General features: G+C 38.1%; 2 protein-coding genes across 12 annotated transcripts in view; both read right to left on the bottom strand.

The window, feature by feature from the left end:
* FKTN (fukutin) overlaps window positions 1-8,022 on the bottom strand; it is a 92,491-nt gene extending 84,469 nt beyond the window's left edge. For all 7 annotated transcript variants that reach the window (XM_060101157.1, XM_060101152.1, XM_060101151.1 and 4 more), the window contains exon 1: window positions 7,981-8,022. The gene's annotated coding sequence lies outside the window, so the exon portion shown is untranslated. The remainder of the gene's footprint in view (window positions 1-7,980) is intronic.
* An 11,661-nt stretch (window positions 8,023-19,683) lies between these two features.
* Window positions 19,684-22,014, bottom strand: part of FSD1L (fibronectin type III and SPRY domain containing 1 like) — a 66,850-nt gene continuing 64,519 nt past the window's right edge. For 4 of the 5 annotated variants that reach the window (XM_060100775.1, XM_060100771.1, XM_060100772.1 and 1 more), the window contains one exon: window positions 19,684-20,602. In XM_060100775.1, coding sequence (XP_059956758.1) covers window positions 20,480-20,602 — 123 coding nt within the window. In that variant the 3' untranslated portion in view covers window positions 19,684-20,479. The remainder of the gene's footprint in view (window positions 20,603-22,014) is intronic. The other variant, XM_060100774.1, reaches the window with a different exon arrangement.

Here is a 22,014-nt window from a genome sequence, read left to right as displayed (position 1 = left end):
TTAACAGGTAGAGATGCCAATAAAAATGCTAAGCTGGAAATAAAATGATACAGTTCCCTATCTTCTAAGATGTTAGAGATGAGTATATAAGAGTTTTCAAAAGAAGAATGGTGATGGTAATGGTGGTAGAGGGTATGATGTGCTAAAGAACAGCATGGGAAGTTTTTTCCAAAATGCACAAGCACCATCCTTACCACCCTCACATCTATTAAGAACCACTGTTCTAGATTGTGATAGATGCTATCAGAGATAAATATAGAGACAATATCAAGTGTAATGGTCATGGAGTAAATACAGGTTACTATGGAGCACAAGGAGAGGAAACTAACCCTAAGGCTTTTACTACTTTCTATTTTGAATTATAGTTATTAGAATGCATGAATCATCTCCCCTACCAGCCTAAAACTGGTTGAATTATTATTAAGAAATAAGTATGCTAAGTATACTCAAAGACACTGCACAATACTCAAGAGAACACAAAACTATTAAAAAAAAGTTTTTATTTTAAAAAGTTCTCTGTCCTACAGAAACTTTCATAATAAAACAGAATATGAAATATGAAAAAGTGATTTTTTTGGAGTTTAAAGCCTATACTTGGTTCCAACTCCTGAACAATAAACATTTTAAAATAACATATGGAGAAATATAGCATAGAGCCAAAATAAAAACATTATTTGTGTATACATTCTCTTTATATGTGACATTTTAGCTATCACAATAAAAATGCTAGAGAAGACAAGTAATGTATTTTCTTACATATACTTAGGTAAAGCTTCCTAAAGAAAACAGTAACAATGGCAAAGAAGAAAGAGTACTGCAGAGATGTAAATTTAAATGAGGGGGCGGGGAGATGTAATGGGGACTCTAAGGGGAGTTACCAGGTTTAAGTACCCAAGTATCTTCAAGTTCTAATGCAAATATGAGAAGGTTAATATAAGTATAGTATATTACAGCATAGAATTAGTCTTAGATGACTTGGAAACAGGCTCTAACTAGTGCATGAACTAGGATCTGGCAATGAAGAAGACAGGAATGGGCAGATCTGCTTCCCAGCTGAACCTTTAACGGGTTGTGGGTGTCTGAGCTATCAATCCTCTCAGCCTTTTGAGCCTGGGGTAGCTAGAGTCCAAGACTGTCACCTCCAGCCAAGAACAAACACATTCTTTTACCCTTTCTTTTGCCCTTTATTATCAATTTCGCTTTGTGTCAAGGCATGAGAAAGGTTGGAAAAAAACAGTGGTAGATAAAAGCGATATACAAATTTGAAGGAAAAATATACAGGATGGGAAGTTCAAGATAGCTCTCAGGCTCTTGCTACAGCCAAGAGCAGTATTTCATATTCTTTCAGCTTCCCATTTCCCTTTTACATTATCATTTGTCCTTTGATGGTAAAGGCACAAAAAACTTTGGCACCTGGCTTAACCTGACATCCCCTCTCCAACTACTTTTTTGAGAATCATCTTGGTAGGGATCTGTTTGAAAGAATGTCAAACGGCCTGACTTTTTTATCCCACTTCTCCCCACTACTGCCTTCTGGATCACCTCTCGATATCAGAGGCCCTTGGACAAGAAATAATCAGCCCTGACACTGAACTTAGGCTCATAAGATGATGTGTGCTAGCCTGGTCCCCTTAATGCTGCTAGATCCAATTTATTCAGGAACACTGGGGAGTGAGAGGAAGGTATAGGTGGTATGAATCAGACAGAACTGAGATTCAAATATGCCCTGCACTGCAAAATAAAACAGGAGGCTAAACTACAGAGAAGAAAGAGGGTAGTGTAAATAGGCAAAGGCATGTTTTGAGATAAGGCAGCAGACTGGGAAGCATAAAGAGAAAATGCTTCTGAAGAGGTATTCAGAGTTAAGATGAAAAAAAAAATCAACATTTTCAGCTGCTCTAAGCCAAAAAAAAGCCCAGTAGCAACAGATGCTATCCATCTTCCTTAAATACTGCTGCTCCTTTTCCTTTCCTTTCATTGCTAAATTTGCAAAAGAGTGTCAGTAGCCTGGAAGCAAAGGTTAGACTGTAAGGGTTTAAGAAGTCTCTTTATCTGCTTACCACTCATTCACTTCTTAACCCTTTGCAATGTATTCACTTCTTAACCCTTTGCAATGTAACTTCTCTCAGTACGCTGACACTTGAAGATTAAAAAATTAATCTCTCCATTTGTTACTCCAGAAAAATCATAAATATATAGTGACTCCTGGGCTTCCCTGGTGGCGCAGTGGTTGGGAGTCCTCCTGCCGATGCAGGGGACGCGGGTTCGTGCCCCGGTCCGGGAGGATCCCGCGTGCCGCGGAGCGGCTGGGCCCATGGGCCATGGCCTCTGAGCCTGCGCGTACAGAGCCTGTGCTCCGCAATGGGAGAGGCCACAACGGTGAGAAGCCCACGTACCGCAAAAAAAAAAATAAATAATAAAATAAAATAAAATAAATCCAGTACTCCCAGGATTTAAGCAATGAGCATCAGTCTAGGAATGGGAAAGCTGACAGAAATGGGTGTCAGACTCCAAAGGACTAGCTGGAGTTTAAAATATATATATATATAGTGACTCCTTTTGAGATGGCTATGGAGTACTGAGTTTTTAGAGAGTGTCTGAAATGAAAGACCTAGATAAGAAAGAACGTGAAGACAGGAAGGGACTGATATTACAGGGGCAAAGTAAAAGGGCAAAGGAAGTGGCATTGCCTAATAGGCCTACTATTCTGTGTTTGATATGAAATCTGGATGGATGTTCTCTTCATATTCTCTTGCTCCTAATCATTTTATTAGATATACCTCCCATATCTACTGGCTAATTACTACTTATAAATATTTCACCAGACTGTTGGTGATGTCCTCTTGAACATTCCACCAGCACCTAAAACAAATCACTATCCACCTTCAAACCAGATTTCTTTCATGACTTGCCCCTCCATTCTGTTAATGGTATCCCTAATTATTTATGTTCAAAACAAAATAGTTTTTGTGGTTCTAATTCCACATCTGAGTCACCAAACTTACCTTCTTCTTAGTGCCTCTACAAGCTGTTATTTCTTTCCCATTTCCAGTATAGTTAGCCTAATTTAAAGGCTTATTAACTCTGCCTAAATAGAAAGCCTCCTACATGAGTACAGATAGTCCCTAACTTACGATGGTTTGACTTATGGCTTTTGACTTTACAATGGTGCAAAAGTGACAAGCATTCAGTAGAAACCGCACTTGAATTTTGATCTTTTCCTGGGCTAGCAATAAATGCCACATAATCCCTCATGATGCTGGGCAGTGGCAGTGAGGCACAGCTCCCAGCCAACCACGTGATCACAAGAGTAAACAACTGGCACTTATAACCATTCTGCTTTTCATTTGCAGTATTCAATGAATTATATGAGATATTCAATACTTTATTATAAAGTAGGCTTTGTGTTAGATGATTTTGCCTACCTGTAGGCTAATGTAAGTGTCCTGAAGACGTTTAAGGTAGGCTAGGCTAAACTCTAATGATGTTTGGTAGGTTAGGTGTATTAATAGCATTTTCAACTTACGATGGGTTTATCAAATTGAGGAAGATCTGTACTCTACCAGGCTTTCCTCAAAATACCCATCTTAGGGACCAAAGTCCAGTCATTTCTATAGTACCACTTTGTGTCACTTTCCCCTGCTTTAAGAACTTCTATGGCTTATTTAGTACTAATCCCCTAAATGAACCCATCAATACAGTGCTTGCTCACCTCAGTGTATTTGTCTATGCTATTCCTTCTCTCTACAGTGCTTTCTCCCCCACATCCTGCTGTCTTTTGAGTAGTTCAGAGCATAGGCTCCAAAGACAGAGTGCTATGTTCAAATCCTGCTCTGCCACTTGCAGCCTATATGTACGTCCTTAGGCAGGTTACTTAATCTTTCTATGCCCCATCTTTAAAGTGGATCTATAAATTGTACTTGACTCACAGGGCTGTTCTGACAGATTAATACATGTAAAGCACCGACAGTACCTAGACGTGATAACTATACAATAAATGCCAGCAATAATTAATAACTGTCACCTTAAAAGCCTACTAGTAATTCCCTCTGCTCTCAGACAACTAAAGGCTCCCTCTTTTATATCCACACAGCATTGTATATTTGTACTATTTTTGCAGTCAGTCTTAACTAGTTATAGTTCCTTGAGACAGAAGGCTATCATATGTTTCCATATTCCCCAGTATTCCATATTCTGTAGTCTTCCACAGTGGAATTCAAGCACAGACATAGATTTTAAAAGATTTATGATGGACCTCTGTTGCTCCAAGAGCTCTGTGTGCCCAGCAGAGTATACAAAATATTTGAGATAAGTGGTGAATGTGAGCAACTGCAGGTGAAGAGTGACAGCCAGAGTTTATGTCACACAGGTCAGTTTGGTTTGTTCCCTCATTCATTCATTTTTCCATTAAGTTCACAAATATCACTGAGCCCTATGTACATCCTATAGACACCAGGCAACCTGCTAGCTGTTCCCTGTCACAAGACTCTACAGTACAAACAATAGATTATGTTTATTTCTAAGGCAGCAGAGGAACCAAGGATTTCTTTTGACCCAAACATTATCTACATACATTATTTCATGGGTCATTTAAGAGCTACCTTAGTAGCATACACACCAGTGTAAAAACAGTGGCTGTCTTTGGATTGGGAGGACTGTAGGTGCTTTTCTTTTTCCTTTTTATTTATCCTATGTGAATATCAATTGACTTTGTAATGAGAAAAAAAATACTAAGTTTCAAAAATCTTTAAAAAACTTCTCTCATTCTGTGGCTCAATTAACAAATTCTACAGCCCACACACATTATAAGCTTTAATTATCTTACTATCTTCCAATTTTTGGAGTAACAGAATAGTGTTAAACCAAGCTATTTTTAACTGAGTAAAGTCTTCCCCTCAAGAATGCAAATACTTAACTGCTTGGTTGAGGATATCTGGGTGTTGATCTGAGTAAAACTATAAAGCTAATCAAACAAACAGAATCAAACATAGGGCTCAGCAAAAATCAAGTACTTAGTACAAAATATAAAGTGTGAATATATGTACATACATAAAATCTGGATGGATGTTCACCAATATATCAATAATGGTCATCTCGGGGCTTCCCTGGTGGCGCAGTGGTTGAGAGTCCACCTGCCGATGCAGGGGACACGGGTTTGTGCCCCGGTCCGGGAAGATCCCACGTGCCGCGGAGCGGCTGGGCCCGTGAGCCATGGCCGCTGAGCCTGCGCGTCCGGAGCCTGTGCTCCGCAACGGGAGAGGCCACAACAGTGAGAGGCCCGCGTACCGCAAAAAAAAAAAATAAATAAATAATAATGGCCATCTCTAGGTGTGGGGATTGGCATGATTTTTACATTGTTCTTTATGCTTTTTTTATATTGTCCCAAAATTTTTATAATGAGCATATATTATTTTCATAAAGACAATAAAATTATTAATAAAAACAGCTGATAAGTAGTAGTAGTGGCTTAATACCTGCTAGACAGGATCTAGATCTCTGCTACTTAAAAGTATGGTCCTCAGACAAGCAACATCAGCATCATGTTGGAGAGTGTCAAAATGCAGAATTTTCAGGCCATACTGCAGACCTACTGATTCAGAATCTACATTTAATCTACATTTTAAGATCCTCAGGTGATTCATATTTACATTAAAATATGAAAAGCACTGATTTGGACAATACGGCCTTTACATTCAGGGACGATAGAAACAACATCTGCCTTCTTCCTTGTACATCCCTAGCACACAGCAGTGTCTGAAACATACAAGTATTTGTTGAATAAATAAGCATGTAAATGATATTACTTCTGAATAGACAATCAGAACGACAGCGGAGACTGTATCTGTTTGAATTATTTTCTGCTAGAGTTCCCAAAAATGATTGCTTAATATTTACTGTAAATACTGTTAAATTATTTTAATAAAAATGCTGGCCCCCAAAATCTAATCCTTTTTGAAAAGGAGTCCTAGCTCACAGCCCTGAGATCTACGTCTCCTTCAATCATTTCTCTAGTCTCCTATCTATGCGCACACCCTATAGTTACTCTTTACATTCTCTCCCTCAAAGCAAACTCATGTTCAAGATTTTAAATACAACCTCTGAGAGAAAACTTACTACTTAAGTTTCAGTCTATAAACCCCATCTATCTATATAACCAACTCTATTTCCTACGCCTCAAAGTTAACAATTTTATTCTCCATCTACTATCTCCCTGCCCCCTTCAAAGAGAATAGTTCTCCATCCTCACAGACTCATGTTTTACAGGTTTTAGAGAAGAGAGACCACCTAATCCAAGAACATCATTTTACAGAGGAGAATAGGATCTGGAAAAAATAAATGACAGCCCAAGAGGCTAGTTACTGGCAATGCAAAGCTACAATCTGCATCACCTTACTCCCAATACATTATCACATGCTAAAATTCTGATAGAATTCTCATTTTTATCAACAGCACTTAAATTCACTTTTGAGAAACACAGGCTCAAAATAACAATCGCCTAGATCCAAGAAATCAAGTACTGTATATTGTTGACATTTCTCTCATTCCTTTTTTCTTCCTTTTCAGAATGTACTGCATTTTCTTTCCACTTGGGGTTCCTTCAACCTCTAGTGCCATACTTCTCAAGTCCTCTGTCCTCTCAAAGCCTACCTCCGCAAATATACTCTCAAATGCCTATTCCTGGCTTCTGTATCTTTATCTATGGTGCTCAGCAGAGATAGCTCCTGATGACTCAAACCCTAGCCATCCTCAAAGTACAGCTCAATCCCAGCCTTTTTTACTTTTCCCAATTCCTAATGCACTACTCCATCACTCACTTTCATATTTGTTCATAGGCTGATGTTTATTCTTTGGAAACCTGCTATCTTCAAAAGTAGAAAGAACCTGTTGTAAATGCCCAGAGAGAAGCGACTTCTCTCATGTTACTTGAGAAATTGTTGATGGTGATGAAATCTTAACTCAGTTCCCCAGATTCCTATCCTAAAGCTTCGGTCATCCATCTCTCTCTCTCTCTCTCTCTCTCTCTGTATATATATATATAATATATATAATAAATATATAATATAATATATATATATTATATATATTATATTATATATATAATATATATATTATATTATATAATATATATATATTATATATATATATCAGTCTTTCCCGACATCCCCCAGTTGATAGTGCAAACAAAAGGCAGACGTCAAAGCCATATGAAACTGTATTCAGCATGGCTAGCTGTGTCCACCCCATTATTAGGCACACAAAAGGGACGCTTCAGTAAATACTCCTCCAACTGAACTGAAAGCTGAACCCAGGGGGAAGGCATAAAAGAAAGGGATGGTTAATTAAATTACCCTCTGTCTAGAAAGCTGCTGTAGCTCCTCCACTACCCAAGGAAGCACTCCACACTCCCTCATGGGGCATCAAGGTTCGTCCCAGTTGAGACCCAACGGTAGCTCCCGCCACATTTCTGGCCCTCCCATCTCCGCACCCATTCCTCCAGCCATTACCCTAACACGCAGTGCTGCCCAAACCTGGTAGTCCCTTTCATGCTTCTGCACCTGTGCACACACGGGCCCCACAGCCTGCAATGCTCTCCTCCCTCCCCCCGACCCCTGCCCCCGAGATCCTCTTGCAAATCCCGAGACAGCTCTCAGGACCCTCAAACGTCACTACCCCAGCCGGGTCCTACAAGGGTCTCGATCGGCCTCCAACACCGGACCTGTAACGGGATGAGGATTTTATTTGCTGACAAGCCCAAGAGCGTGGGAGGGACGCCGAAGCGCACATCCACCCCGAGGTGCTCGTGGACTGCCTCACTGAGTATCTCCCGCCCGGAGCGCGCTCGACCTATGGCCCGCCTGGGCCGAGGCAAGTGCCCATTAGGCTGGGGGAATACCCAGTGACGGTGCCCGAGCCACCGGCGACACCCGCCTGAGGCGCCCACCCATCCCCGGAGGCCAAGCCGTGTCTCTCACACCTTACCTCTGCCAACACCAGCGGCAACGCCGCTTTACGGCAATCACAGCAACTGCTGCAAAAGGGGCCGTCAAGCGCGGAGCCTTTACTTACCGGTTGGGTTGGTGTCGTAACCGTTAACCCAGGCCTCCGCGTGGCCTACTACCAATGCTTCTTCCTCACCGAAGTTTACGGAGCCCGGCGATTTCCTGGCTTTTGGGATTTAGACACGTAGCCAAAGCTCTTTTTATCTGTTGCCTAGGTGACAACTACAGCAGGGCACTGAGGCGATCTGAGATTTTAGGAATTGCTCCTAGAATTGGAGAGGCACCAGCTGAGCTGTGTTTCCCAAAGTGTGTGAGTTTGCCAGATAAAATATAGGATGCCAGTTAAATATGAATTTCAGATAAACAACGAATAATTTTTGAGTGTGCTTTGCAGAGGGATTTAGAATAACTCCCTGAACTCTGGTTTGGGTACCATCGGGTGAGATGGGAGATAGATTGGGAAACAGTAGCCGAGTTAATATTGCTCTTGAGGTTGAGGTGTCTGTGGGACGTGCAATCTCCCGCGGACTGTTATACTCCTGTTAAGGACTGGAAATATACACATTCAATTCCGGACCTGGTTGTTTAACTGTGTAATCCAAAGAATTATTGTTAAGGATCACAGATGAATCAATTTTGACATAATCTTGAAGACTATAGAGCACTAAACAAATTACTGTAATTTGAAGTTCTTTCTACAAAAATTACTATTACCAGCCCATGGTGAAAACTGAAAATACTCCCCTCATATATTTGAGTTGCTTTCTAAACTTTTTTTTTTTTTGCATTTTGAAATCATTTTATCATAATAGTAGATAATGCTGGTATACATAACATACATTTATTGTAGTAGTACATATGTTGTATATACATTTTCTTACACCCTGAATTATTTTTAGTGGGCTAACTTGGTTTCCAACTTGATGCATGATATATACATTTTTGTGCCCTCTAGCACAACGCCACATACCATTATGTATGCTCAATAAAGCACATGGAATCTAAACTATTTTTTGGAAAAGTATAAAATGAAAAGTCCTTTTCCTTCTCATTTCCCAGGGCTTATGATCCTTATCAGTTTCTTGCCTTTCCTTCCAGAAGTCTTCTGTGTACATACAAGTTTATGCTGTATGTAACCAGACGAGGCCAGTACTCCAGAGACAAGTGTTAGTGGAAAAGGAAAAGTTGCTTTATTCAGGAGTCCACCAACATGGGAAGATGGTGGACTGATGTCCTAAGACCGTCTCCAAACTGTTAGGAGACAGAGGTTTTAAAGGCAGTGTGAGGGAGGGGGCAGTGCACGTGATCAGCTCGTGCACAGTTCTTGGATTGGTTGGCACCAAGGTGAAGTTTCCAGCATCACCAATCTTCTGGTTTCTACCAGTATGTTGTCTACGTGCTTGTGGTCAGCAGTTTTCATCTGGTGGGGGTCTGCTTCCTGTTAAAGTAACTTAGGACTGTGTGTCAGACCTTCATTTATCTCTTTCAGGGAAATGGGAGTTTGATGATTCTATGTGGCTGGTTTATAGTCTAAATTGTTGCCAGTTTCCCAGCTCAACACCTATTCTTTGTTTCTACATCTATTTCCTAATCATTCACTCTTGAGCCAGCCTTCTGAGAATCGGGAGGCCTGGGAGACTAAAGCTTTTCTACAATCAAGAGGCAGGTGGAGGACATCGGGGTTGGGGGGAGTGTCTGTCCCAGGAACGCCCCATAGGTCCTGCTTGGTTACAATCCCCCTTTTTCTTTGATACTCCTCAATCCTGAGGTGTGGGACAAGAAAGGAAGTAAGGTTTGGGATAGAGAGGTTAATCATAAACTCGGCAGAGGAACTCAGTTTTACGTAGAGTCCTCTTATTACTTAGAACTGGTAGTTGGTAGGTTAATTTAAAAAGTAGGTAGAGGGCCTCCCTGGTGGCGCAGTGGTTGAGAGTCCGCCTGCCGATGCAGGGGATACGGGTTCGTGCCCCGGTCTGGGAGGATCCCATGTGCCGCGGAGCGGCTGGGCCCGTGGGCCATGGCCGCTGAGCCTGCGCGTCCGGAGCCTGTGCTCCGCGACGGGAGAGGCCACAACAGTGAGAGGCCCGCATACCGCAAAAAAAAAAAAAAAAAAAAAAAGTAGGTAGAGAGTGGCACAGACTAATATATACTACCAAATGTAAAATAGATAGCTAGTGGGAAGCAGCCGCATAGCACAGGGAGATCAGCTCGGTGCTTTGTGACCACCTAGAGGGGTGGGATAGGGAGAGTGGGAGGGAGATGAAAGAGGGAGGAGATTTGGGGATATATGTATAGCTGATTCACTTTGTTATACAGCAGCAACTAACACACCATTGTAAAGCAATTATACTCCAATAAAGATGTGTAAAAAAAAAAAAAAAAAACATAGAAGAAGGAAACGAAAAAAGTAGGTAGCACCCAGAGAAAGGAAGTTACCAAAGATTAACAGGATCACTGGACACAGGTGCTAACCTGAGGGACCAAAGATGGTAAATTTTGAACATCAAAATGAATAAATGCTATTGATGAAAACACATCAAATATATGAAAATTCTTGACTTCATGATTCCTTAAAAATGAAACTCATTAGTCATGATTGAAGATTGCCAGGCACCACCTCACTATCCTGAAACTTGATAAAAATAACAAGCATTTATCCGGCCTTTCTTATTGGAACAGGATTTCAGTGTAGCCAAAATGCTAATGAAAATTCCAGCTAGTAAATGATGAATGATAGATCATTGCTACTCCTAATGAAGTATGAAGGACAGCCCTCATCAGTAGAGGCTAAAATTCAGTTGAAATGTTGATGGGGAACTTTTCAATAGATGGATTAGGCTGACACCACCTGAACCCACTGATCAATCTTTTTAAGTGGGACAACCTGCCATTATGCACTTACAGTTGTGATGCAACAGAAAGTACACAGCACCACCTGTGAAGGATTCTTGCCTTAAAATTGAAACTGCGGGCTTCCCTGGTGGCGCAGTGGTTGAGAGTCCGCCTGCTGATGCAGGGGACAGGGGTTCGTGCTCCGGTCTGGGAAGATCCCACATGCCGCGGAGCGGCTGGGCCCGTGAGCCATGGCCGCTGAGCCTGCGCGTCCGGAGCCTGTGCTCCGCCAACGGGAGAGGCCACAACAATGAGAGGCCCACATACCACCAAAAAAAAAAAAAAAAAATATTGAACCTGCATCTAACCATAACTCTAGATTTAACAAAGGCTATAGAGAATCGATCAGAATGTGGGACATTCTACAAGACAAATGCCCCAGTTTCTTTATCAATGGCATTTAAAAGGTGGGGAGGGAACTAATACAAAATCAGAGACTTAAAAGACATAATAACCAAATGCAATGCATGGACCTTGTCTGGATCCTGATTTGAAAAAAGCAACCATAAAAAGACATTTTTGAGACAACTGAAATTTTAATATGGGCTGGGCCATTAGACAATATTAATTTTGCTAAGAATGTTAATGGTATGTGGCTGTGTTTAAAAGAAAAAGTCATCATTGATGCATATTACAGTACTACTTATGAGTGAAACTTTTTAAAACAAAAAAAATGACACAAACATGGCAAAATGTTAACAACTGATAAATCTAGGTGATGAGCATAAAGGTGTTCATTATAAATAGCCTCTCTACTCTTCTGTATGTTTGAAAATTGTCATGATAAATTAACAAGAAAAGGGAAAAATTATCAGGTTCATAAAGGGCATAACAAATCACCGCTGGACAGCCAGGGAATTCCCAACATTGGCCAATCTTTTGATTTGAACTATGGTCTTTTTAAGTGTGGATCAACTGATTAGTTTTTCTTACATAAGCCACAGTCATAATAGATCACCTGTAGTTTCTGGTATGTTTCTTTAAAGTGGACCAGGAACTTACAGATACAAGTGAAGGAATCTCAACTCAGAGTCCTAGATGTGTATTTTTCTTTTTTGCAATCCTCTGTAATTTACAATTATCTTGGACACAACTAACTTGTCAGCCACTTGCTCTTCATCGCTAAAGTTCCCTCCACTTGAGTTTCATTGGTTTATGTAATATTTAAATTATATAATTACAACAATGCCACTGGCATAACAAGTTTGGGAACAAACAGCTAACTAGAGGTATACATACCATGCAACTGGTGGGAGCAGTACTTCTCCAGCATACAAGGGGGAGCCCAGCTGTGAGCCTTCAACTCACTGTGAATCCTAGTCAGTATACTTTAACCTGGTTAGCCAGTCCAGTTGGAGAAGGGGTACAAAGATTGGTAAAGAACAGCCTCTAGTATAAGCAAACATCGATCTTTTAAAAATTATTCAGATGCTGAAGCACATACACATCCTGGCCCACCCTAACACTGTGGGGCCCTGGGCAAGAGTAGAAATGGAGGCCCAACTTGACATATATTTTAAGTGTCTAAATAGGTAAGAGTCAATCATATACACATACATATATACACACACATACATACACAAACTTCTATCTTGACAAATATTTCTTCTCAAGGAACAGAAATCTAGGTTCAAAACTGAATTCTCAGACATGTGCTGGAAGGTGATAACATGAGAACCAGGTTGGCCTGTTCTCCCCACAAGTCCCCAGGTCTTTTTCCTTTTAAAGTCTGGTTACAGCTTGCCACAAGGGTCCTGGTAAGCATGAAGGTGGACACCCCAGTCTGCACAACCAAGCCCCATCCACACTCCTCCCAAACTGCCTCCCCTTGAGTCTAGGGGTATACACCTGTAGTGCAGTGCAGGATGAATTTGGGGAAGAGGCCTGCATGTGCTGTGTAAGCAAGCTTTGGGCTGGTGGGACAGGGAATTATGGGGTCCTAGCTATCTGGTTCATAGCCAGGAACACAGACTGCAAGTGGGCGTGATTTCTTAGTTCCTTCACTTTTTCATTCCATGGAGAGGCACAGCCAGAGAGTGAGGATCATGGCAGGGAACCCCTCTTGCCCAAGTTGAAGTATACACACACACCCCCATGGTATTATGCTATATATACTGTTGGGCTTGCTTTTTCCATTTCATAGTATCATGAAAACCCTTCCATTAATAGCATATTCTGTATCAGCTGTGTAGGGTTACCTGGAAGCGTCACAATCTAATCCCATGACCTTGTGCAAAATGGGCATAAACATACTACTAGTACCATGGAGTATAAATGTAAAATGAGGTGTAGTAACGGAAACACTTGGACAGAAAAGTAGTAGGCACAAAATTTCCTGAGCTCTTACCCCAGAGATCCAGTGAGGCACAGTAGGACTGTTATACCAAGGAAAATGCTAATTGAGGAAGTCAATTCCCATAATGGTCTACATATTTATAACATTTTGGGAGGGAGGCATGCAGAATATATCTAGATAAGTATATAACAACTTGTGTAGCAACTTAGAAAAGGGGAGCCTTCAGAATCTTGGTAAGCCCATTGTTCAGTTAACAATTAGGTTGTTTGTATTTTGCTATCAAAATGCTGCAATGAGTACTTATTTGTGAGTATATATGTAAGAGAAATACCTAGAAATGGAATTAAACTTTTCAAAGGTATGTATATTTAATACCTTGATATTACTTAACTGTTCTCCAGAAATGTTGCACCCATTCACACACTCCATCTTCTATATGAGGGTACTGGTTTCTCAATCTTTTGTCACATTCCTCTCCCTGTGACTCAAGACTATCCAGTATCTCTTCATTCTTCTCTCGGTGGAAATGATCTTAGATACAGGAGATCCAGCCTCATCTGGTCATAGATTGGTTTTCTTTTTTCTCCTAAACTGGTTTCAAGTTAGAATATAAATTTTAAAAAATCTTAGGTTCTGGTTCTCTCCTAGCTACCATCTACCAAAATGTAATGCAAGATGTGACAAGCTCCAAAGACAGAAACTAAGTTCCTAGTTTATGTTATAGTTACTTATAGCATGTCTCATCTTCCATCTATAGCTGCACTGTACCAAACAGCAGTTATTAGCAAGATGTGGCTCTTTACATTTAAATTACAATAAAAATTTTAGTTCCTTAGCTGAACTAGCCACATACATGGAAAGTGCTCAACAGCTGCCTATGGCTAGTGCCTACTGTGTTGGACAGCCCAGATACAGAACCTTCCATCACTGCATACAATTGTGTTGAACAGCACTGCTCTAAAATAAAAATCTTTGGGGTCAAAAGTACTATGACACTTTTATCTTCTCATGCTCAACAGCACATTGTATATATCTAATGAGAGTGGATAAAAATGCAAGCACTGAAGCAAAAGATAGCAGGAAAAAAAGTTTAATTTTTAGATGAGATATTCCAGGTGCTTTTTAAAGAACTTAACTTGGTCATTCTATACACAACATACAATCATTTCAACATACAAGTTACTCCACTTTGAATACTCTATTTTAAAGTTTAAAAAAACATTTTAAAAGCTTTGTCTTGTTTCCAAGGAAGATGAGGCAAAATGCTTATTATAAAACACTAGTTTGCAGCACTGCGTACTGCTTAATTATAAGTAGTCCATTAATGTTCTTCATCCTTAACTTAAAGGTTAAACCTGAGGAATTAGAATTTTTATTATCAGAGCTGCATAGCAAAACCATGTCCAGATGATAGACACACCAAACAATCTGTGGACCAAGACAACCTGTAAACCATTTAATCCAATTTAAAGCAAAACAAGTATGTTAGGAGAGATACTAAATGACATCCAGTTTGACAGAGTTTTGAAATGCCTCATCATGTTTTAAAAAAATGACAATGCAACAAAAGTTGTCAAATGTTTTAAGTGGGCACATACATCTTATATCATTTATCTGAACAGCAAACTGTTGAACCATTCCAAAACTGTTGTTTTGGAAAGAATTATTTAGGCCAAATTCAGTCTTTGCATGTGGCACTGAGCAGTCATAAATTGAAAGTGCAAATGCCTGGATGGAAACATAGCTTAAATCATTTATTTATGCTACTATTCTACTCTGACACACTTTAATGCTGTGGGAAAACTTTTACAGTTCTGTAAGTCTTAATAGAGTAACAGGATTGATAAGAAAATACAAAAAGGCCACAAGTCATGCATAAACTAAAAATGCGAAAGGATATTTTAATTACACTTTCTTCTTTTAAAAGAGAATTATGTTTCATGTCCTGGTGATACCACTTTAAACACACGCTTTGTCAAAGTAAATGGCATCTAGAGGTATCCAAACACTTAAATCCATTATTAACTGAAAGTAATACCTTACATTTACATAGCATTTTACTGTTGTTGAAGCAATTTCACACACTCCATTTCATTTTATTCCTCACAACAGCCCTGTGAGGTAGGCTGAACAAGTTACAATATTTTATGTAAGGCAATGAAGCCGAAAGATGATAAATGATTTAGGTAGAGATAACAGATCTAGTATATGGTAGAGCTAAGGTGATTCATTTTAAATACTTTAAAAGAAATTAAGCCAAAATATTTTTTGTTACATCCAGAAAATTTAAAGACTAATGGTTTTTAATATAAATTACTCCAACTTTAGCTACTATTATCTTACAGTATGAATTAGTTATAAATTTGATTTTAAAGAGTCTCCCTTAAAAGGTAAATTAGACTCAATGCTTTGGTACCTTAGAGATACTGGAAATGTTTTTTAAAAAAAAGCATTTTCATAACCCTTAGACTCTCCAAAAAGTTCCAATACTGATAAAAATGCCTTTTACCAATCACTTACAATTTGACTTATTTTAAAACTGGCCCAAACTTAAGAAGCTCCAAGCCAAAGCAAACACATTCACCTACGTGCTGTCCTACATACTGTGAAATCCTCTATATGTCCCTTCCCAAGGACCAACTTACATTGAACGGGTACCATTAAGAAAATATAGCAATTTAACATAGCTCAAATGATTACGAATCAAAAGTCAGTACCTTATACTGACCCAGAAATAACGAATACTGTTTTAATTTAATAAGTGAGTAGTCTGGGGAGAAAAGTACTATGACAATCTCTGATATCTATTAAATATTTATAAGCCAATACTAACCTCTATATGGCATACCCAACAATAACTTTTCAACAAAAACATATACCAAATATAATCCACTTAACCTCCAAATTACTCAAAAAATGTAAAGTATTTACATTAATCATATATTCCAGGTAAAAAAGCTATCATATGTGACATATCAAGATCACAAATATTTGCATAATATGAATACTGTAAGATACACACAAAACTAAAATTATGCTGAATATGAGATAATCTTTCTGCAATGGTTAAGGAAACATTCATGATCTCTTATAAGTGCTCTAGTACTGGCATTATGAAATGTTAATTAAAAATAACAAATAACTTTATGGTTATTTGGATGTTATTATGCTGACCATACACTTCCCTAAGAGAATATATCCAGTGTAAAAATAAAATCAAGGAAGAAACTTCTCCAGACACACTTTATGTGACTACATATAAGTGAACCATTTTATATGCAGTTAATTAGAATTTTTTTTACAAACTCTAACATTTACTTTTTTAAAATTTCTGACTTATTAGCAAAAACGTTGTTTTTAAGATGCAAACTATTGTCTTACCACGCAAAAGCAGCAAAACTACTATACACACAGAAAATCACACTGCACTAATTTGGGAAATCCAAATACAAAGTATGACTGTCATATCCCAGACACTTAAATATTTGTTGTATGAATTAGCCAATGAATGAACACTGACCTTACAAATATGGGTTTTTTTAAAAGAATTATCATGATGATTTTTACATATAGTCTGCAGTTTATTTAGCCTAGATTCACATATTTTATAGAAGTCTACACTGTCTGTTTAAAATTAATACTCTGAAACAATCATTTTCCATATATATCCTTTTCCAATTTTTTCCCATGTTTCCAAAAGACACTATGTAAGTAACTTAATAATTTTATGGGAAAAGTATATATAAAAGAACTAATCATTCTAGGTAAGTCATGGAATAGAGTATCTTAGCCTAATTAAAAGATTTCATTACAAATTATTTATTCTTTATACCACCAAGGATCAGTCTCAAAAATTCAAATGATAAATGATACTGTACACACCTTAATTTCATAAATGAGCAAATAAAGCCAAGCCAGTATGTCTCTTTAGATGATAACATGGGTAAAAAATGATTGCAGAACAAATTCGGTCAAGTCTAGCTGTACAGCAGCAGTTCATGGTTTGTCAAAATGGTACAGGTGCCATCAGTTAAACCCATGTACAGACAGGCACGCCTTTAATACTTTCAATTTGTTTACCTACACCTGGAACATTCAAAGAATTACTGTATATTAAATTTGTATGTGCATTCAGTTAGTAAATGCTTGGTATATACATATTTATGAAAAGTTAAAGATGTATGTGACACAGTCAGTCCAAAGAGTCAAAATGAATTGTAAAAGAATTCTTTTTCTAAAGTGCTTAAGGCAATTCCTTCATTTCTTTATCCAGTTTACTAAAACTGCTTTGGGATTCAACTGCTAAAAGAGAAAGGCAATACTAAATGTATGTTTTTATAAAACAATTTTTTTACACCTGTGATAACATACATTACCGTCAACCTCTCATACATTTCTTTTACAGAAAGCAATCATGTTTGACCTGTCAAAACGAAGAGTAAAAAAAAAAAAAGAAAGAATATTTGAAAAGGTATACCAACTTTCCATGTCTTCAACTGAGCGCAAAAATTCTCAATATTTTTAAATTCAAATGTCAAAGAGAACATTATATACTGTGTGTCAAGTTAATAGTTACCTTAATTTGAGACTATGTAAATAGGCACTACAGTTAGATTATTTTCTAGTTTGAAAATAAGGGTGGAAAACTTCCTCCAGTTTAACTTAACACAAATAAACGTAAATCAACTAAGCTAAAACCCCACACATTTTGTTCTTTTTTTTTAGAGACTTTTAAGAAGAAGCACAGTAAAAGGAAAACCTCAGATTCTTATTCTGAGGTATAATAGTATTACTTCAAATGAATTTTCCAAATGAATATTAGAAAATTTTATATGAAGGGTTTCAAATGATGGCATGTGCACAGGAAGAATAATATGCGCTCCTCCAGCCCCTGATTAATATTTCCTTTTCCTCATGCCCCTGCAATAGAAGCCCCTTACCAGTATAACATAACGGTCTCTGGTTTAAATATCAGTTGACACTGCATGGGGAATGGAGCAAGAGCACGCTTAGAGGAAGAAGGCACTTAAAATTAAAGAGAGGATACAATTATATAGACATAACAGTGAAAGTTTTTAATACAAGAACTTCTGGCTTTTTCTGTGTCATTTTGTTAAAATATACGTAACTGTTCACAGAAAGCTCCACCACTAACTTACTGCTTTCAGGTTTAACTCTATGAAAAAAAAATAACTTCCTGTTTCCTTAGGTCCTAGAATGACCTTGCTGTAGGGACATCCAAAAATTTCTTTCAAAATCTCTAGGAGAGGGCCTCCCTGGTGGCGCAAGTGGTTGAGAGTCCGCCTGCCGATGCAGGGGATGCGGGTTCGTGCCCCGGTCTGGGAGGATCCCATATGCCGCGGAGCGGCTGGGCCCGTGAGCCATGGCCGCTGAGCCTGCGCGTCCGGAGCCTGCGCGTCCGGAGCCTGTGCTCCGCAACGGGGGAGGCCACAACAGTGAGAGGCCCGCATACCGCAAAAAAAAAAAAAAAAAAAAAAAAAAAAAAAAAAAAAAATCTCTAGGAGAAACAAAAACCAAAATTATATTTATTTGGAGAATCAAAAGAATATCTACTGACAATGTCATTCTCTAAACTTCATTAGTCTTTAAAATATGTCATCAGACAATGGTATAGATATGAATGTCCTCTGAAAAAATAATACCCAGTTCAAATGAAATTCCTCAGTTAGATTTGTTTTACAATGAACAAAACATCCTATCAGTAAACTTTAAGAGAGAATGAGCTGTTCCTATTCCACAGGGCTTTCTGTAGAAAGCAATTCAAATGTAATAAGCAGCAACAGTCACTTCTAGGGAGGTTGTCATAACACAATATAAGTAAAATGTGAACGAAAGAAAGTCAACATGAGAAAGTAAAAGTTTTTTGTCAAAAATTAAGGAATATACAAATCCAGACCTCTTTAAAATGCTCAACGGATTCTTAAATACTGTAATTACAACTTTCAGTTTGGCTCAAAGGACTTGTTACAAATTTTAATCAACTTTAAAAATATAAATACTCTCTCAATAACCATGGGTGTTATTCACTGTTTAACACATTTTCCCTAGGTTTGGTAAAGATTACTCTATGTTGATTTTTGGAAGAATTATAACCCTTTAGAAAGCAAATAAATGTAGCAAAAAGATTGAGAGAAAAACCACCTCTGAATAGTTATATCTGAAAAACTCATGTGCCAAATAAGTCAGAGATTTGTAGTTTTTCAAAACAGTCGTTTAAACTATTCCATCTTATTAAAAAGCAGATTTAAATGACTTCAGTAAAGAATAGTTTTAGGAACCTCCCTTTATAACCTATTCCTCATAGATAAAACTTGAATAGGTAGCTTTCTCTACTTACTATATAGCTTTAATAAACTTTCATCTTCCTAGAAATGTTAAAAATCAGTTATTACCAAATTCAAGTGGGAATTTACCAAAGGTAACTATTAAAGGTAGTATTAAACTAGACAAAAAATCAGAAAATATAAAGCGTTAAAAAATCTTACCCATCATCCAAAACGATGGAAAGAAAAGTCTAATTAAACAGGGTAACATATAAAGAATATCCCTTTGCAGCAGGTAAAAAACTGAAATTTGGGTGATTTTAAGCTATTTTGTCTAGAAACTTCCTATCCACTCTCTTTTTTGAGTTATAACCATAAGAGAAATATCACAATATTTGGAAAAGAGAAAATGATATTCAATCCAGTCAATAAACAAAAGAGGATAATTTAGCAAACCTCAGCTTGTTTATAAAAGGGGAAAAATAAACTGTTGTAAGAAAACGTTTCTAGCACCCCCAAACAATTATTTCCATTTTTAGAAAACCATGGAGGACTGTATAGTTTTCAAGCTTCAGTGTAAGAACTAAATAACAGGTAGTGATGACATTAAAAAAGAGAAAGTACAGAGGAAAGAAGACAAGATTTAAATGCTTTTCCCTCAGGTCCTAGGGCTACCATATGTAACTAAATGTATTAGAAGAACCAAAGTAATCCAAGAAACACAAAAATGAGTTTCTATGTAACTACTTAAACACTGCCTTTTTTTCCCATTTACTCTTCAAAACATCAGTTTCTTGCTCGATGTCTGCTTGCTTCTCTGATATTGCTCAGCAGGTTCCTGTGAATGCTTCGTACTAGATGCTTGATGCTAACAGATTCCACACCTTAAAGCAGAATGTAGCAAACCTGATTTCCACCACTCAAAAATTTCTGTGATTAGTGACTGCACAGAAAAGGCCACCCAATCAAAAAGGGGTGAGGGAAGGTAAACATATTCTGAATAGGCATTACTGAGTAATATTGTTTAGGCTGCTAGCTGAACCAGTCATTCCATTTTCACTTTTCTGAAGTGTTCTTACAGCACTTGGAACCTGCATCCCAGTATTCAAAGAAAGTCCACCACACCAAACCTAAGAAAGGACAAAAACAAAGCTTCAGTCAGATTTCAAATCAAATGAAAACTTAAATGATCCTTATATTTCCATTTGAAAGGCAAAATGCCACATAAGTGAACATCATCAAATTCCAAACTGATAACCTTTGTATGTGAACTGAGGGGAAGTGGAAAGGCTAACTCAAGAGTCTTCTAGAACTAAAGAAGTCTTTTAGACTTTCCAAGAGACCAAAGGAAGTCTTTATGACAGCAGAACCCACTGGAGCTGCACACAAGAAAGGGAAGTAAGGGCTGTAGAAATTTAGAGACTAAATTGGATTAATCTAGGCAAAAGACATTATCATTATTGACGCTAATGTTCACAACCAAGAGAAGTGCACAAAGAGTCAACTTCTTTACCCCAATTACTGCTTTAAATTTTGATAATGAGGTGTGGTCTGACACTATAGGAATTTAACACCCCTTTGTTAACAGAGTAATTCCATGAGTTTCTTCCCTAGCTTGTTAACAGTAAGAACTCTTTTATAATTCTTTAAGGTTGTCAGAGAAAAATGCAAATGGCAATATCCAGATACACTTGCCATATTCTATTATCATAAATGTGAATGAGTTTATGAAACATAAAACTGCTTCACTTGTGAACAGAGCAGCTGTCATTCAGTAAACTATAACTTATTTGGAATAGAGTCAAGAGAATTAAAATGTGAAAATATGAATCATTTAAACTATCATCAACTGCCATTTATGTAGCAGACATAAGCATAAATCGAGGGAGAGTCTAGAAAGTTTTAAAGTATTCCCAACTTCAACTATATCCTAAAGTATTAAATATTTACTAAGTAACTATAGTATAGTTACAAAGAATTTGCTGACCTGTGAAATGTATAACTATATAATTAACATTCTAAAATATTAATGACAGAAGGTAATGATAACTCTTAAAATACAAAAACAATACAAAAACATGGGACTTCCCAGGTGGTCCAGTGGTTAGGACTCTGTGCTTCCAGTGCAGGGGGCACGGGTTCGATCCCTGGTCGGGGAACTAAGATCCCGCATGCCACATGGCATGGCCAAAAAACAAAAAAACAATATGGCACAAATGAACCTACCTACGAAACAGGAACAGACTCACAGACATAAAGAACAGACTTGTGGTTGCTGTTCTTTATGTCTGAGGGATGGGGGTAGGGGAGGGATGGACTGGGAGTTTTGGGTTAGTAGATGCAAACTATTATATATAGAATGGATAAACAACAAGATCCTACTGTATAGCACAGGGAACTATATTCAGTATCCTGGGATAAGCCATAATGGAAAATAATATTAAAAAGAATGTATAGGGGAATTCCCTGACAGTCCAACGGTTAGGATTCGGCGCTTTCACTGCCGAAGCCTGGGTTCAATCCCTGGTTGGTGAACTAAGAT

The sequence above is a fragment of the Mesoplodon densirostris genome, chromosome 6, assembly GCF_025265405.1.
Source record: "Mesoplodon densirostris isolate mMesDen1 chromosome 6, mMesDen1 primary haplotype, whole genome shotgun sequence".
Classification (NCBI taxonomy): Eukaryota; Metazoa; Chordata; class Mammalia; order Artiodactyla; family Ziphiidae; genus Mesoplodon; species Mesoplodon densirostris.
The sequence above is the reverse complement of the archived record's forward strand: the minus strand, read 5'-3'. Positions and strand labels throughout refer to the sequence as shown.